The 19,487-nt window shown below is 37.9% G+C and overlaps 1 protein-coding gene across 2 annotated transcripts in view; it reads left to right on the forward strand.

Moving 5' to 3' along the window:
• The window catches only part of SHANK2 (SH3 and multiple ankyrin repeat domains 2), a 407,070-nt gene that overhangs the window by 251,952 nt on the left and 135,631 nt on the right, over positions 1–19,487 (forward strand). For both annotated transcript variants that reach the window (XM_054200512.1, XM_054200513.1), the window contains 2 exons: positions 14,261–14,343; positions 15,947–16,071. In XM_054200512.1, coding sequence (XP_054056487.1) covers positions 14,261–14,343; positions 15,947–16,071 — 208 coding nt within the window. The remainder of the gene's footprint in view (positions 1–14,260; positions 14,344–15,946; positions 16,072–19,487) is intronic.

Raw genomic sequence — 19,487 nt, forward strand, 5'->3', positions numbered from 1 at the left:
CCTTTTCTTGATATCCCATGGCTACAGCAGGATTACTCAGCTCACAGGAGAGGATGTAATAATAAATAACCTTTTTCAAAGGCTTCTTGTCACAAAGTTAACGACGGGACCAAATTGATTTGCCTTCTGCTTTTAGTTCTATTTTTCTGGATGAAGAAAAAGGAGAAAATTGAATAGGGTAGTCTGGGAGGTATGTGTGAGAAAGATTAATTAAAAGCTTCATTCATTAACCCTAATGTCCCTACTTGGAGTCAGGCGGCAGCATCCATGTCTCATGAGGGTAGAAGCTGACAGAAGCAACTCCTCAAAAGCCAATTTACATATAAACACGTAACAAAAATGAGAAATTCCTCTCTGCTATGTATGCCAGCAGTTCTCTGTTGATGTCATCTGCACTGTCGGATAGAACTGTATAAGCTTTAATCCTGGACACCTCAGAGAGACTCTTTGGCACAGCTGAAGTTGTCTACTCCGGTAATTCGGCAGGCTCTGTAGTGCCTTTTATTTTTCAACCCGCAGAATCTACCTGTTGAATACCGCAGTCTTTGTCCCAAAGTTGTGATGTAAGTGGTGCTGTCTTAATAGTTTAAGCATTAGGTGTGTTACACAGTAATTGCCCTCCTTTTAGTGGAAGCTCTCAACTTGATGCAGAAATACTTTCATCTACTTTGATATCTGGTTTAATGTGGGTATTTTGCATAAATTGATTGTCTTCCTTCTGGAAAAATGCAGTTATGCATGACTTTAAATGTCTGTTTTAAATGGATGGAAACGTCTTGAAGAATTCTGGTCCTTGCAAGTCATGAGGAATGTAATGCTGCACAGGGAGCTAAGGGACTTTGGCCCAGTTCTGGCTCAGCACTGGTCCCGTTCCCGTGTCACGGTGATTCGGGCATACGTACTCCCGAGTGCTGCTGCTTCTGTGCAGCAATCTGTTAAATCCTGGCAAATGGTTCGTTACACAAATTGAAGGAATATATAAGAGCCATTGTTATTTTTTTATATCCTGCTTGACACATTTTCATATTGGTTCTCCCTAGGCCTGCAGAACAGCGAGGGCGACACTGAGAGAAGTGAGATTAGGTCTTTCTGCATTGACATAACTGGCTTTTTTTGTTCTTCTGTTGGATGGTACCAGTTCCACTGTACTAATGTTTTCTGTGAAGTTTGTACTGGTCAGTTGGTCTCATGCAGGAACTGGAGTGAGGATATTAAAATGGATACTGTTCATTCTTAAAAAGAAATTCATGAGTTCTGTTACTTCATTCTGGAATTGATACATAGATAAGAAGTTGAAAGTGATTTTACAGTTGTTCTTAGCTGCAGGCATAGGTTTTAAACATAATTCTTGGTTTCCTTTTCTGTGGTGGAAAGAAGTAAAAGCAGTAGTATTTTAACTTCTTTACATGTATGCATAGCTCAATTTTTGTCCGGGAGATAGTAGCAAAAATATCTGAGTATGCTCATAATTGTAATGTATCTATAATGTAATGTATATAAAACTGATATAACCATGTGATATAGTGATGTCATTACATCTGAATGCTCCTTGAGGTTTTAATGATTTAAGATCTCTACATTTGTGATACTCTTGGTTCTTTTTGGCATAGAGAACAATCAGCACCAACCAAATTATGGAAAACAAAGTATGTAAAATATTTTGTGTGCACGTATTGTTACTTTATTTCTAAAGATATTTTGTTGGGCTTGCCTCATGCCTGTTCTGAATTAATTCATTTTCTGTGAGTATAATAGTCTGATAGCGCTGAACTGCTCTTAACGTGTGAGGCAGAAAGACAAGGGTAGCTCATTTCTAATACCTCGTGCCTCATTAACTTGAAGAATATAATTTAATACAATTTGGAAAATTATATCTATGTTTAAGCAATAATTAAGGCATTGTAGATTTTGTGGAACAGGTGGAGATGCAAAATGTGAAGTTTTTCATTTACAGTTATTTAATTTCTAATGAAAATGATCTTACTTGCTAATAAACAACTTCACACTTTGCCTCCCCTGCTGTTGTGCGCTGCCATGACTGAGCTTTTTATGTTGGTGACTACAGCAAATATTTAAAGTAATTGCTAAACTAGGAGGTAAAAAGGGTGTGTGTGTATATGTATTTGAACTTTTCGTTGAAATCTGTAGTATAATTTCATGAAGATGCAATATTAAAGTCTAATAAAATTACAGGAAGGTGCAAAACTATACAGTGAGTGGTCAGAGTTTCCATGAACTTCTAAGTGCATTTTTAAATTGTTTACTGCCTTAATAGTGAAGTTTCTTTAAAGCACTTCAATAAGATCCCACTTTTAGCAACTAATGGTTTTGTAACTAATGACTGAAATTTGTCAGACATGTTCTGGGCTAGATGTTTGCCTGAATTTTTAGTGATAAAGTGTTAGCAAAGACAGACCAACAGTTTCCAAGTCCGAAGTTGAAAAAAAATTATATATCCCTTCCCAAATTTAAAAGTAATATGTTCTTTGTGAGAAACTTTAAAGATCCCCCTCTAGTGCTAGTGAAGACCTAACTGTGTAACGATGGGTACAGAAGGTCCCGATTGCAAGGGCCGTGATTTGGTGGACGTGCCGTTTCCTGAACAGCAACTGATACTCTCAAGCTCTACAGTGTTTTCTCTGTAACTCCTCTGACCAGGTGCCGGAGGACAGGATGGATTTAAATGTCAGAACTGAAAGCGGCAGCCTGTGTCCTGTGCATGGGGAGGAATAAAGTTTTCTAAATTAGAATAAAGTAGTAAAAAAAAGGAAACGACAGAAGGTGAGGACAGCAAGAAAAGACTGTGAGGGTGTGGTACCAGGTTAGTTAGAAACAGGAGCAACATAATTAGATGCAAGGATAGAGCAGAGGAAAACAGGAGATGAAACTATTTGTTTTCCAGGAGAAAATAGAACTATTAACAATTCTAACAGTTTCTAACAATTAGTGTTTTACATTCCTGTCTCCTGGCCTCCACTGCGATGACGTAGCTTCCTCTATGTGACCTTTAATTCCCTGCCCCGCTACACCTTTGGCTGCCTTCCTCTCACCTCATCACTAGATGAGCAAAACCCGACATATGGTGCCGCTGATTGTAAGTGATGCATTTTTAAGTTTTGGCAGGCCAAAAGGAACAAATAACTGTTGAGCTCGCACTGTGGGCTTTTCTCCAGTGGGAACAATGATTTAAACCACTTTTTTTTTTTCCTTTTTCCAGCTAGATTTTCACAAATATTTGTTGCGTTTGCAGAATTTGACCTACAAGGCAAATTCTAAGGGTGACTGGCAGGCAACGTATGTCTTTTTTTCCTCTTAAAAGAGGACACTATTGAGAAGCCAGAAAGGGGTTGACTTTCATGCTCCAAGTAAAGCTGGTCACTTCCACTGCGCCAAACCTAAGGTTGGTGGGAGGAGGATGTCTTGTTTTGCCTTGGGGCAAATAGATGTGCTGGAGTTGTATTTCTTTACCGGTTGGGTGGGGTCAAACTGTACCAAGAGGGACCCGGAAAAGAGCAAGCAGTAGCTGGTGTCAGAGTGTTCACTTGGAATAAAGAAGATCTGGGCTTGAGTCCCATGTGTGTTAGACTGCTTCGACTTAAACCCGTACCTTGTATTGCTGATGAATGCCAAGAACATGGAGCATAGAGCGATTCTCTATCCAAGTCTTTTGAAACTATTATTCTTTGCCTGAGCCAAGAGGCAGATGCTAGCTCCGTGCTCCGAGGTTGTGGCGTGCAGGTGGGGACGGCAGGTTCGCATGATTGGCAGGTATGCCAATTGAATAGCTGGGGATATTGCTGGGGGGGCTGCTCTCTCTGGCATCAAATTTCATCCCCTAGCCAGGAGAAAAAATGTCTAACGAAGGCTTAATTTAGACTAAAATATTTCAACAAAGTATTTGCTTTAGCAGATAATAATAAATAAATAAATAATAATAAAAAATAAACTAATTTCATGGCAAAATTCCGAACAGAAGAATAGTGAATGTTAAGTTAAATATGTGCACTAGGAAATGGTGGTAACTGCATATTTAGAAAAAAAAGACTGTTACCCATGTGTCTTCTAATTTCTCTGGTTTGTTTTTTTTTTTAAACTAAAAAAGCATGTTGGCACAGATAACGGGTCTCAGAATTAAGAGTTTAACGTGTCATTTGAAAACTAGGGCTGATACTGAGTAGATCCTTTAAACTAGCATTTCAAAGACTGATAGCGTAGCACTGTCAGATTGATAAAACAGTTGGAGCTACAGCAGAGGAGGTTTATTCCTCTACAGTAAACACTTCAGATATCATAAATTCTGAAGTGCACTTAAAATTAAACTCTGTGCATCTTAAGTTAGTCACTCAATTGAAATGATAAACCAAAAGTTTTACCCTGTCTCCAGTACTTACAAAATAAAAGCTTCATATTTCCAGAAGTGACACGTCAATGCAACCAGCGAGCTCTAGCTGGACATTAAAGGAAAGAGGGCAATAAGGAGAGATTGCATTTCAACTTTCCCTTAATTAGGAAAAGTAACAGCCAATTTAAATAAAGCAGAGTTCTCTCTCTTCATCAGCTGATACCTGTCAAGTCAGTGAGTTTTCACTGCTACCAAAGTTGTTGGCTAAACTGGCCTTGCTTTGACAAAATTCCTGAAAATGACGATACTTAACAGCGAAAGCTCTTAAGATGGACGTTTCTCAAGCTGTTTTGCAGATAAGCGAATAAAATTTGGAGTAAACTTAAACTAAAGGGCTTAGTGTAATTAGGGAAATGGAGAGAGGGGAGAATGTATTTCAGAAAAAAGGTAGAGATGCCACCTCCTTTTTGACAATGAGATTGTAAAACAATATGGTGATTAGTCAGGATTTTCAAATCTTTATTTTTTTTAATATATATATTTATATCATCTTATATCCTGATATATTCTAATACATGCAAATAAACTCTATTTGAAACCACCTCAATTTCTTTTCAGTAAAATCCTAGAAAATCTAAGTTTCTCAGGCTATCCTGTGTTTTTAAAGCTCTTGGAGAAGAAAAAGGTGGGAAAATGCTTTCAGAAAACCTTTCCTCTGTGCCTTTGTTAATACCTCACTTGTTTTGAGACAGAACTTGAAACTTACTTGTAAAATGCCTTATACTAAAGTGTCATCAAATTTTATGGGAATTTTAACACTGGTGATTAAAGCACTATACACTTCTATACAATGTAGAATTTTAAGTGAAATACGTCTCTAAAACGGAAATGAACAGTCAGGTTTACTCTGATTTCTCGTGGTTAGAGCTGTATTTAGTTTCCAAGGAATGCAGGAGAGGAGGAGGATGATTCCTCCCGCTCATCATAGCGAACAGGGAGTGACGGAAACCCTGAGGGACCCCTTAAAACTAATTGGAAACTCATGGTTATCACCAGTCGTGAAGTCACTGGTCTCTTTCCCCTATTTCATAATTTATTTATGTTTAGCTGTTAGTATGTTTACACACTCTCTGAATGACTGAGGGAGCAAATCAAGTTACGATACTGAAATGTGTAGTGAGTTTAGTAATTGTTATAAAGACCTGCAATGTCAGACTGCTACCTTAAAGGGCTTGTAACACATTGTAAAAGTGTTAATAAAACACTTTTTTGTTTCTTCGTTCATTTTTTTAACTGAAAGTGTGACTAAAGTGTATTATAGTGAGCCCAATCAAGAGGAAGGCAGATCTAATCCCCTGTGTTTCCATGGGCTGTGCGGGTGCCAAAGCATGATGACAAAACCGTAGAAGAAGGGAATAGAGTATACCATGGATTTTTTTCAATAAGACAGGGAGCAAGTAGCGCAGCTTGGGTGGGGGCTGGTGGAGTGCTTTGGGGAAGCACCAAATGTGTTTGTCCAGCTCTTACACCCTTCTCTGCTGTTGGCCTGTGGCAAAGACGGGATCTTGGGCTCCAGATGGTCCAGTGGCACTCTCTAAAAAGGGAAGGAAAAAATTCAAAGTCCTATCTGATACATGCCAACTCTGAGATAAGCAGAGATTGATTAGCAAGCTTTCTGAACTGGTTTAGATGCTGTAGCAGCTGAAGAAAATCTTTATTGTTATATATAGTAATGTTTCTGTAAATTCATACCATTATCTTTTACTTTACTTCCCTGGTTCTACCTTTGTTATTTGTCCTATTTCCTAACCTTGGACACGTTCTTTTCCGTATTACTGTGTCTGTCTGTGATAATACTGACCACCTTTAGCAAAACCATTTGGAAAATTATTGATTAAAAAAAAGCGATATAGAAAAGCAGTGTTGTAATTAATAGCTATCATTGTTATTCCTTTTCTGTGAATACTTTATATGTTAAGTTGCTTAGGGAAAAAAATCCTATTTTTGTGTGGTTTGGTGTCAGTAGCAGGGGCTGGAGCTGCAGCTGGTTTGGGCTAGAAAAATACAAACCTAAGAAGAAAGGTGGATAAATATTCTAGTTTCCTAAACATAAGTATGTGTTTGTACAGTCTGTTTGTTCAAAGCTCATAGTATGAGCAATGAATATTAATATTTTCATAGTGCAGGCTTAGATTGCTCAAATGCTTGATAATTACAACTGAAAATTGCTACTAAGTATCAGGAATAAGTGGAGTGTGCTGTAGCCCAAAATACTAATGTGATTGATGGAACATCCGCGTGAAACGGTTTGAAGGACTCTGCATTATAAAACTCTCATGTTCTATACTAGAAGGACACCTGCCTGAATGTTTCATGTTTGGTTTTCACTTTGTTGTGTGTGGTACTTGAACTGACTATTTATTTTTAAATACAGAAAAAATTAATGAAGATAGAGGAATGAAGCTTTTCTTTTTTTTAAGCGCACTTTGCCAGTCTCCTCACCCTACAATGTTTTTTTTATTTTCTCCCTACCAGTGCAGATGGGAGAGAATAATAATATTTCTCTTAAAAAAAGACTATATACACTCACTGTATTGTGCATATAATGTGTATATATATTCATATACGGATAGCCATATATCTATACATGTTGATATGCTTGTATCCTATAGATATAGAGATATAGTCATAGATATAGGATCATGACCTACTATTGACTTTCTTCTTTTTTTCCTTCATATGCTAGCTTGGGATTTCTGTATAACATAAAATCCGGATGATTTATATTTCCAGGAAGTTGTTTGACTTCCTGTTTCGCTATATCAATATGTTACTTTAGTGGTTACGGTTTCAGCAACTTAAGGTGAAAACAGGGAAAAAAACAAAAGTAGTACTAGCCAAATTAATTGACTTGGGTATTACTTCAGATTACTTACTCCCTTCTCCACACCAAATATGACATTTAGTGTAATTACAGGCTGGATAAAAGAAGGTGGACTGATATACATACATAGCGAGAGGAAGTTTCTCCTTGGTTCTACGTAAAGAAATTGTGTAAAGAAGTTGTGTAACTTCTTCGCACTTGTGTCATAAAATGTAATGCATCTCTTTTTAAACCTGTATTTCTTCGTAACGTTATATAGCATAAATTCATATATAGCACTATTACTTCCTTTAACATAGGTTGCTTCTTTATAATCATGGTTAATCCTTTGGGCAACTCTCAGTCTCAGGGCTGCAAAAAGCAGTACAATCTTCCTGACTTCCTAATTCTTATTGAATCGCTCCATGAGTGATTTTTTTAATTTTTTTTGTAACTTAATGAGGAGCTGTTCATTTTTTACCAAGGGTTTCAAGTATTCAAAATCCAATAGAGACAGCTTGGTTACTTGTTTAAAAGTGTGAATGAAACACCTTTGTAAGTGGAAGGAGTTTTATGCCCTGTCAGCTTTTACAGTAGTCTGTAACTTCCTCACAATGCAATACAGACCTGCGCAATGTAGGAACTGGGGAATATCTAAACGTCTTTTATGGCGTGTTACAGTTTGGCATATACCCCTTTCATCAGCAAATGAGTGTCAAGGGAAAATATGCAGCCATGTTTTTCTAATGATCGTAGGTCTCTCTCTGTGATGTTTACTGAACTCCGTAGAAAGAGCACTGATACAGGAGATCTGAAAAACAAATATGTAGATATAGGAAGTACATAGGAGTATTGCTGAAGCGTCCTCTCTTCTTTTCCCTTTCCTTTACTTGGCCTGAACGTAGCCAGCTGAGGAAGACATGGCTATGCTGACTTAGCCATTCAGCCATGGAGGAAATGTAAACTTGGCTGAGGAGAAATTAGAATATGCCCTTTCTATTGGAGTTTGAAGCTATTTGCCACAAATAACAAAGCCAGAGAGAGCAATAGTGCAAGGGTGGTGGTGGTACCTAATAAGGAGTTTATCAACTTAAAGTTAACTGTCCTCCAGGACTTATCAACCGTCTGTTTGAACCTATTTTTTACTGCCTTCCTCCCAAGCACATCTTGCTATAAACATCCAGATAAACATACGTTCTAAAGGAAAATCATTTAGACTCGTTTTATATGACTAAAATTATATTGGCAGAATTGATCAGTTGTACAGAGTAAGGGGTGTGCATGTTTTTGACACAAGGCAGGACAAAATTTGCAATTTTATTTTTACTGAATTTTAATTTTACTGAATATGTATATTGTGTGTACAGACAGCATTGTTAGAAGGTGGGAATAAGTAGCTGAGAAAAGCAAAATGTAGAAAATAATCACATGTTCTGAAAAATGGTAAAAACATTTCACCAAAATAGGTGGAAATTGTTATTGGTTATTTAAGACGTTACCGTAAGAAACTACAAACGATTCTATCAAAGGCAGTAACACTGGCTTGTGAATAATTCGTTAGCATAATAGCCTGGTTTTGTTCAAAGCTATAGCATATACTTACCAAATAAGCACATTCTTAAGACAAATTGCGTTGCAGTGCAGTGAAAGACGTCATCATGTGAGGGAATCTCTGCATGTGACAGCAACGTGTTACAGAGAGGTTACTATGAGTTTGAATATACGGTTGACTATATCATGCTGCTTCTGTTGGGCTGTGAGCAGGTTAGGTAGGGACCCATCTCTGTATTTGCCGATTTGCTGTGCAGAGAACCACGCTCACTGGCGGAGCTAATACCTCTTGAACAAGGGATTGCTGTTCCACGTTACACAAGAGCTGTGAAGGCTCTTCTGCAAGACCTACAGCTGGATGATCAATGCCTGGGGAACTCAAGCAATCACATACAGAGTCTTCATTAATCTTGAAGGCCTTAATTACAAGGATTAGCCAATTTTGCTGGAGTCATTACAGTAGATGACTATAAATAGTTAGGTTGACCCCTTCCAGCAAAGACAGCAAAATTTTTTCCACTGGAAGTCTGTTGTATCTTGCAGTAAGATTTGCTGTAGACAGCACTTCCATTTTATATGGTATCAGGACAAATAACTTCCCAAAAAAGGAAAATATTGGGAGAGAACATTCTTTATGTGCTTTTAACAGGGATTGGCTGTCAGAACATGCAGTAAAGAGCTCCTCTTGAATAGATTACCAGAATGCCCTTCTATGGGCTTGAACGTAACCACCATAAATTTATTATCTTAGCCGGAATGGAATTAGCGCACCTGCTTTCAGACATTGTATATAAATTTATGGAATGGTTTAGATATTGGGGTTTTTTGCATCTGGCAGAGTATAAAAAAGACATTTCCTTTATCGTTGGGCTGTGATTTGATCCTTCTAACAAGTAGCTAGCTGTGAATTCAGTACATCTTTCAAAGAGATTGAAATGGCAAGAGTGCTAAGGAGAGGATATAAAAAAGGTCTGATGAAGAGATTTGGATTTACTTGGTGAACTGAAAGACGGGAACTTGGAGAGAATACCTGCTCACTGAAGGACAGAGCAAGCATGTGACTGAAGGGTTTGTGGGCTAAGCAAGCTACTCATTTTGTTGTATAAATGGTTGTTTGAATCTCATGTGTGAGATGATAGTTAACTTCTCTACCTTGGGAGGCTGTAGTCCAGTTTGCTAAAGCTGAAAAGGTTAGACCTGGATTTTGTTTCTAGGGGATGTACAATTGGAGAGAATCAGGAAAATAATTCCCGTTTCAATTCAGTTTTTCTCTGCCTTAGGGAGAAATTGACAATATACCAATAGCCATTTTTGTTTCCAGATAATGATGGTCAGTTCCAGTGGTGTTCATTCTACGTCCTGTTTTCAACACATGAAATCAACAGCGATACATGTGATGCAAACTTGCCTAAACATATTCTATGGTCCTGATAGTTTCCATCTTTGTCATTCAGTATTGTCTTGAAAAGTCTACACAGATGGTGGTTGTTATGTTGACTGCAACAGTGCTGGGTTCAAATCTCAGGTGTCTGTCTGACCATGGGTAAATCTCTTTATTTCCCTTTTTCCATTGGTAAGTTTGTAAAATTCTGGAAATTCTAACAGCTCCGCACAATTCTCGAGCCTTAAAATGTTAGGGAAGCTCCATGAACTGATGAACAAGTATGTTTTCTAATATGTAGTGTTTGGATAAAGCAAAAGTGATTTTAGGTGGACCTTTTTTTTGGCCTGAAGCTTTTATATTTGAGATTGTGCTTCATGCAGAAATATTCTGCACTTGATAGAATGTATTTTGTGTTTAAATTTTTATCCGATGTATCTTGGCTTTATACAGCCCAAAGTCAAAGTAATGTGTACCCTATTTAAGTAATGAGCTATTGATTTTAAAATTACTCATTTTATTAAGATAATATGGAACTAGTAATATTCTGAAAACTTGTCTCTGAAATGGATGCTGTTTAATTTCAGTTTGAGATGGGACAGAAATGGAGTTTAAGGATTTTACCTATTGAAATTTGGTGTATCACAGATAGCAGGGATTCTTCAGCCTCATGTAGAGCCGTACACTGTACTCAGAGCATCCTTGCAGAAACGCCTCTTCCTCTTGCTTGAGCTCAGACCTCTGAACGGGCTCGTAATGTAACGTCCCCTTTATTTGTCACTGGTAGCTATACCCTAGACGCATTCTGTCGCTAACTATTTACAACACCTTCAGGATCAAAGCAATGCTGCCAAAGGAGGCTCATTGTGAGAAATTTTGACCTACTTTTACTCTTGGCACCGCTTTGCCTGCCAAGACCAGGTAGACTGTGAACAGACCTTCAACGTGTCCTCAGGGAAGAGGTCCAATCTGACATTGAAATAAGAGAACCCTCTCATGGCAAGGCAAACAAAAAGCAGAATTGCAAACAGTCAGAGGGTAAACTTCTTTTCCCCCCTCTTTGCCTCCTTCTCTGGGAGACGCAAAGTGAGTTTGCTGGGAGAAAGGGTGTGGAGGTTGCGAGTTTGAATCATTTGTGTCCGCGTGTTCGTTTTCCATCCTTTTCCTGCTGCTAGTTCTTATCTTTGCTGCTCTGGGGTGTGCGTAGAGAATCAATTTGCTCTCTGTGATTGCTTTAAACAACTTTAAACTGCTCATGCCATAAGATTATTGCAGGTCCCCTTCTCCTAGCACATAAATGGGAAGAAATGGATACACATCTGATTTTTTCTGATGTACATTTTTGCTTTACAGGCTGTGATGGAGTTTTCCTTGTGTAGTACATGAGTGAAAGAGCATATTAGTAAGCTGTGTTTATCAAGTCATAAAGATCAGTTGGTATATTTGGCTACCAAAAATTCATGTTGTGCTTCTCCTTCCCTTCCCTTTCCCCTTCCTGTCGCATGCAAAACACAAAACTTCGTAAAATTTTGGAAATTTAGTATTCCCACTTTCAGTGTCTAAATTGAAGTATAAAACTGGGTAGTTTATGCAATAAATGTGCTGTACATGAAAAGAAAATCATAGGTGGCTTTCATATTTTTAATCTGGACAGTTATAGGCCTCTACGTTAGGATGAAGAGACCATAACTTGAAAGTGCCTGTTCATTTCATGAGCTGACTGTGAAAGGACCCTGGATGCCTTTTTTTTAGGTGTAGATTCCTAACTTTGATCAGGTGAATTGATCCCGAGTTTTCCGAGCGCTGCTTTTGGAACTTCAGCCTTCAGCTTTTTAAGGAATGGCGTTGTGAATTTGTCTGGTTTTGTCAACAGAAATGAAAGAATGAGTGCAGGGGCTGATGAGGTACCTGGCGAATAGGCTTCTGAATTCTTTCTATTGATGGATTATGATGAGAGTGGGATTTGGGTAGGGGAGAGGAGGGTTGTTCTTTGAACCAAACACTTTCTGTGATTAGGTTCTCAAAAGTAGCCTTCTAACTTCTATTAAGCTATTGATTGTTTACAAGGAAACTTGAAGGAAATGGCTTTTATTAATTTGACCGTGGATTAAGAAAAAGACTCGGGACAGCTTTACCGTTGACTCTTCAGTGGATAAGTATGAAGTACATCTTGAAAATGTGAGTGGTGAAATGAAGATAACGAGCCAGTACACTTGTAGGTTCAGTCAGTTTCTGTAACGTTAGGGCATTGATGGAGGGCTTCAGCGCTCTAGTAAGGACTCTGAGGGTTGCATATTCCATTCCACCCCAATATCCCTAAACAGGAGTGTCTTTGGCTTTCTCAAGAAATAGGCATTTTCCTATTTTATCCTTTCCATAGCACAGGTATTGATTGTAAGAAAAGGTAATGTCTGAATTATATGGTAAATAATAGTAAGTTGAGGGAGTATTCAAAAGTTGTTGGTACTTACGGAGATCACCCGTGCTCAGAAAGTCACCATTGTGGTAGTTCTAATTCAGGTGTCGTTCCCTTCAGTGGTGTTTATATACTTTGTAGTTTGGAGGACATAATTACATCATCACTTCAGCAGTAACATGGAGTTGCATCCCCCAGTTAGAGTAGGAAAGTCACCAAAAGGATGATGTGTGTAATACATGAAAGATCTGGAGTTTGCACATTGGTGTCCTGATGTCATCATCCTTGTCTTTGTTCAGAGCTTTAAATAAAAAGGTCACACCAATTTTTCTTTAATTGGTTTCCTCCTCCCCTTCTGGATTATTAATGGCACTGAGGCAGATCCGGTCTCTTATTGTATTGAATGCTTTGGTGACTAGATTCTGTACAATCCCGGTGATAACAATAGTTGGCTAGTAAAACAATTAAGAAAAGACAAGAAAACTTGCTCATACTTCTTTCTGTCTTAAATAGTTCAGTAGGTATTTTAAAGCCAACCTAGCAGCGTGTTTTGCAGTGCTTACGATTCATGAATACTTAACCCCTGACACTGTCTTTATTCAGAAGAATGTCCTGCAACTTGTGCTGTCTAATGGTTTTTATACCTAAAAGAGCATTCAAAATCTCTTTCTTTTTTTTCTCTGTTGTTTTTGGTTTTTTTTTTTTTGACTTTGAGCTTATTTTTAGTAACCTAATGTTTCATAAAAGACACTAAACAACTTAAGGCTTTTACAGATTGTTCCCTGTATATGAAAGGTCCCATTTCAGTGTGGATTTTATGCATTTTCTTCATTTACCGTCTACTCTTTTCTTAGCCAATGACAGTAAGATTCCTAAGGCTACTTTCTCTTTAAGGACATACTGCTTACATAAATAGTCCTTTACAGCATCTCCGTGTTTTCTAATATTAATTGTTTATCAGAAGATGGGCAATATTCCTTAGAAATGTCTTTTCCTGATTGTGCATGCCTTGTTACTATTTCAATTATGCAGATTCTTGATGCTGTGGAAATTTGTGCTTGATGACGCCAAGGCAGCTGCACGTTGTTAGCATTGTAGGCTGTCAGATGATCATGTGGGATTCTTGCAGCATGCAACATTCAATAGGATTGAAAAAGGGCTTTTGATGCAAGGCATAGCTTTCAGAATATATTTGTGCCTTTTAGTTAGCTAATAGAAAATCATAATTTATTATCTTTAAATTTAAAATGCTGCCTCATTTTTCTTCTGGTTGGTTTCATTTTGGCTTCACTAGAAGATGCATCTGGTACATCCACGATTGAGGAGTTTATTAATGATACTGTTGTTCAGTTCACTTACTTTTTTTCCTTTTAGAGTCCTAGCTAGCCCACAGATTACATGATCACATGTTCATTCAGTCATTCATATAGAACACAAACCACCATGCATGATTTCTTCTGCTTTCTTTTTCCTCTCTGCCTTTTTTATTCCTTTTAAGTTGCTTTGTCATGTTCTCTTTTATCATTAAGCTTCGTCTTTGTCTTCCCCTCGCTCCTATTTGTTCTTTATTTTCCCATGCTTGGTTACTGCAATATTATTTGATTAACGGGCTGTGATGATGATGAACCTGCACACTGGAGGAGCAGCTACTACAGTGGTGATGAAGGGATGTAATAATGGTCGCTATCCTCGGAATTCTCTCTACAGTGACTGCATAATAGAAGAAAAGGCAGTGGTCCTGCAGAAAAAAGACAATGAAGGATTTGGATTTGTGCTCAGAGGGGCAAAAGGTACGTGCTTCTGTGTGTGTGTGTGTGTGATGTGCAGTGGCATGAAGAAATTTATACATCTCTGAATATAAGCAGGAATTATTCTTGGTGCACTTGGTTGCTAGACAACAGGATTCTCTGTATGCTATACTACTCAGACGGATTTTAGTGGCTTCTGTCTGTAGCAGTTTGCATTTTTCCATAGGAGAAGCACTGTATAATCGTTTGGGGGGGAGAAAGTTTTGTCTGTATTTTTCTTGTGTTGGTATATGTAACGTTTTGTCAGTAATCTGTTTCGTTATGCAGTTTACCTAACTATGGGAAACCTGCTTTCCTTATAAAACCTGCTTCTTTATTTCAAATGTCAGTCTATTTAAATAGGTCTACGAATAGGAATAGACGAGAGAGTGATGTTTTGTTTAAAATAGGTGTGGATCTTCTGCAAGGTGACATTGGTGCAGTTTTAGTATGAAAATATGATCTTTTTTTATATCTTCAGAAGCTGCACGTATGTTGCATGGCCTGTAGTGTGCTCATTTTAAAAGCTGTTCATATGTTAAGCTGCATGTTACTTTTCTGCAGACTAAAATCTAGAATAATGGCATTCTTAAGAGTTAAAAAAAGCATTCTATTTAATGCTTTGCTTTTTAACTTCCAGTCCAGTCTGCTCCTTTTGTATTTAAAAAAAAATATATGATGGTATGTCCCATCTCTTGCTCCCCCTCATTTTACATGGGTTCTCCCTTGCCTTGCTTGAGCATGAAAATTATTCCGTATCTTCACTCTTGGGACATGGTTTTTGCTCTCCCTGTTTCCCCACCCCTAAACCAGTGCCACCGTAGATTTTCAGTGCCGTAAAAGCTTTTCTAATTTTAGCTAAATAAAAACATTTGGAGTTCTACTCGGAAAGCCAATAGCGCTACCTTTTAGCTAACCCGTTGGCATGAGTTGTCTGTGCATCGAGCAGAGGTTGCTCCCTCTGTGTGAGCCCAACAACTGTCCCCAGATTTTCTCCGTAGCAGTGAGGGCACCTCAGGTGAAAGACCCAAGGACTTTTCTGCTCGTATGTGTACGTGACAGGGAGAGAGAGAGGGCTGTTACAAGGCCTGCTCTGCCTCCTTTCCTAAAAAGTGATTTCTTCCGTTATTGTCTTTGTAATATACATCTAAATCTAGAAGAAAAAAAATTCAGTTTGATCTTTTTCATCCTTTCCCACCCACCCCTTCCCCCCCAGCTCGGCCGGATGCTCTCTCCTGGCTGCAGTGCATAATTCATTTTTAGCTGGATGTTGCCAGAGTTACAAACAAAAGGGTTACCCCACCTAATACCGAATATCCTGGAATACTCAGAGTCCAGCTTATTGCCTCATACAGCTTGATTTGGTTTGTGTCAGTAAAGAAGCATGTATTTTTCTCTCTGAATGGAAGACCTGTGGATTGCTATTGCAGAGAGATTGCACTCTGGTCCCAGCATCTTCATATCCTCAGAGGCAGAGCCCTCTGACTTTTAGCACCCACCATTTTTTAACCATCAATTTGAATGGCCAATAGTAGGCCTGTAGTCAAGTGGTATTTGCAAGCACTCCATAACTTTCTGTTTTTTAATGTGGTATTTATTTTTAAAGCTGACACACCAATTGAAGAATTCACCCCAACTCCAGCCTTTCCTGCTTTGCAGTACTTGGAATCTGTGGACGAAGGGGGAGTAGCATGGCAAGCTGGCCTGAGAACTGGAGACTTTTTGATCGAGGTAGGAGATCCCGAAATTTGATTCTCAGCTGAGGAAAGAGCGATGTTCCCTTTGAGAATTTACTTTAGAAAAAGTGTGTGATGCTTCTGACTAGCAGGTTCAGTGGACAAACACCAATAATATACTTCACTTTATCTATTTTAAAATCTCCTGCAGCGTTTGGGAAAGCAGTTAAAAAGAACAATGTTCAGGTTGGCTGGGAATTTTCTATTTGTTCTTGTTGTTGGTTGGGAATACACTGTCAGAGGAATTTGGGAGGTTTTTTCCTTCTTTGCCGTATTGAATTGAAATTTAGATTAATTTCAATATTTATTGTAGGCTATCAGTTCTGTGGTCTTCTAAATATTTTTACAGACTCACCAAAATTAATGAGTTTTTATGCAACTATTTCTGCAATCATAAATGTCAGTGGTCTAGTGCTGTTTAAAAGCCATGGAGAATAAAGCAAATTGCTTGAAATTAAATATTTCCAACAGTGCACTGTAAATAAAGTCATACAAAAAATAAGCAATGGATGTTATTGCAATATAAATTACGTTATAAAAAGGCTATATTTAAATACTCTCTTCATATCAAAAATGGCTTCACATTCTATGTTTTGGAGGATTTTTGGTTGGTAATTTAGGTTTTGTTGAAATAGTTGGCACTCTTTTTTAGTGTTACTGGGCAGTTTGCAACGAAAACATGATTTGGGATTTTCTTCCTCTTCCCCCCATAATCTTTTCATGACCAACAAAGCGATGCTGTGATTCTGTGACACTAGGTATTTGAAAATAGGTCTTTCAGGATGAATTGACCAAGGCTTGTCTCTAACATCTGTTGATTTTACTTTATTTTATTTTTTCTTCTTCAGGCACATATGTGTTTTGTTAAAGTATTTACTGGTGCTACAACATTTCTTTCTGCAGAGCTGGCCTTTACATTCCGGAGAGGATATAATATGCAGCTTTTATTTGTTGTGTGCATTGAACTCCCCTGGTGATTGAATTTAAATAGTTGCACCACTTCTTCACATTATAACAATGAAAGAACAGGCTTTGCAGACTTCTAAAGTAAATAGACGTGCATTTTTATCTGTGCCTTCAAAGTGCATTTTTCTTACTGTTTACTTCAGAATTGGCATATAGAAAACTATTAAACAATAGCTTAGAAATTGTACTGATATGTACTCTGTGCAAGGACGCTCTGAAAACTATGATTATTGGCATTAGGTGGTGGTAGGTTTTTTTAGAATGAAGCTTCATTTTTAGAAGTTGTTTTCTTGTTAGGCTTTTAATCTATAGGGAGTAGGAATAGTCTGTACTGGCTGATTTCACAGATAGGTTTGATGGTGAATAATGTGTAATTTAATGGAGAGGATTACAGAATGATAACTATGCATATGGATTCTTTTAAGATCTCTGAAGGGATGCAAGAAGTCTGGGATAACTGATTCTGCACAAAGCTTTACTGGTTTTCTGGCAAATGAAAGAAGAATTATAATTGATTGTCCAGACAATTTATTCCTAGCCTTAGCTTAGAGGAGCAGTTAAACATGCACATGCATTGCTGAATCGCGACATTAATCCCTACTCTGTACAGGCCAGCATATTCGTAATAATTCTGAAAGAAGCAGTTGTTACATGCAAATCAAATCCATTTCTGTGTAATTTATGTTCATCGGGGTTATTCTGTTCTGAATCTTGCAACTTAATTAAGAGAATGTGGTAATCCTGAGAAATCACAACTTTGCTGTTGCTGAAGATTTTTATGTTGGAGAAAGGCAGGGGTTTTTTTTCTGTTTTATGAACGGCACGTGCAGTGCTCAATGCTCTCTAGCGATAGAAAGCCATCTTTGAAGATATTTACACTGATGCAAAAGATACTAGTGCTGAAACAGAAATGACTGGTCCACCTGCACTTCTAGGAATGCCAAGCTATTTTATTTCTTGTGTTGAACTGAGCAGAGTTACATGTACTATACATTGCGGTGAGTGGTTATCATAACTGGTGTAGTTACTCTGGCTTATTGTTAAATGATTTCTCCCATGACTCTAAAGTTTATGCTGCTGTGCGTAAGTGCCACCTCAACCATTTGTAAGTAATATAATGCATTTATCATAAATGTCACATGAATAATAAAAGAGTTAATGGGCAACTAGGATCCTAATTAGTGCCATTTATAACACTCGCAGTAAGTGTCAGGCTTTAGGGAAGTGAGAGTCCAGTTTGGCAGAAGGCAAAATGCAAGGGAGAGCAAATGTTACCCTCTTGCTCGAGGAGGTTCGGAGGCGTGGGGTCATGGAGATAAAGAGAACCTTTTCCCTCATTCCTCACTATGGAAAGACAGGTTTGACAGGAAGATAGATCCTTTTTTTGGAAGCATGAGAGTAGCTGAAGAGAAGGCATCATTTCTTCATGTGTAATTGTGGTCTCTGGATCCTCCGAAGGGGGTAAAACTTCAACAACTGCTACTGAGCATACTAAAGTAATTCAGCATTGAAGATGGTCGGTGTCGAGCAGAACAAATAAAAGATCTATACATAAAAGGAAGAGAAGGCGTTGTCTTACTTCAGCAGGTAAACAGGATAGATATTGGCTGGAACAGTTTCCTTTGAGTTTTCATCAGGTTTGCAGTTTTTCTGAAAAGCCACGTGATACTGATTTGTCCAACCTGTACAATTAATTTTAACATGAGACTTTAGAGATGAATATTAAACTTGCCTGTAGGAATAGTGCTCACAGATTCTTCATTGAAATTTCTGACAATATATTTTTTTTCTCCTTGCTTCAAACCCATATTTTTGTGATAAAAATTATTATGTGGCTTTTCTGGATAGAGCACAAATAAAATGTATTGGAAAAGCAAGAGTAGTTTTAGAGCTGAAACAGTTAGCCGGAGACAGCTGTCATTATATGTGGATTTTCATAAGCAATTCCACAGTTGCTGATTCATTTGATTTTTCTTAGCTTTGATAAACAGTAGGAAATGGAGTATGGTTATGACTTGGTTGTTATAACTGAGAGTGATTGTATGCTTTGCCCTATTTGCCGTTCTTCACTTTTTCAGTTGATATTTTCTTGAATCTTGGTATCTGCCCAATTAAAAAGACAGATAAAAGCAAAGCAACATATTAGTAGTGCAAGTGCTATCAAACCGAAAAGATGATGGTTTCCATTAGAAAGGGATTTCAAAACTACAACCGCCATTAATGTCCACACCAATTCTAAAGCCATTGTAGATCGTTGTTAATTTGTCAGAGTGACTGGATTTCAATAATACACCTGTTCAAGTTTGGAAATGCTTGATCAGAAAAAAAATGAGCCATAAGCTGATTTGATCTGTTACTTGAAATATTTGCAAGAAAGAAAAGTATTAGCTCTGACTCTAAATCTTTTACTTATTCATAATCTTTAGATGCCTATCCCTTTGTTGC

Source organism: Rissa tridactyla, chromosome 4 (genome assembly GCF_028500815.1).
Source record: "Rissa tridactyla isolate bRisTri1 chromosome 4, bRisTri1.patW.cur.20221130, whole genome shotgun sequence".
Lineage (NCBI taxonomy): Eukaryota > Metazoa > Chordata > Aves > Charadriiformes > Laridae > Rissa > Rissa tridactyla.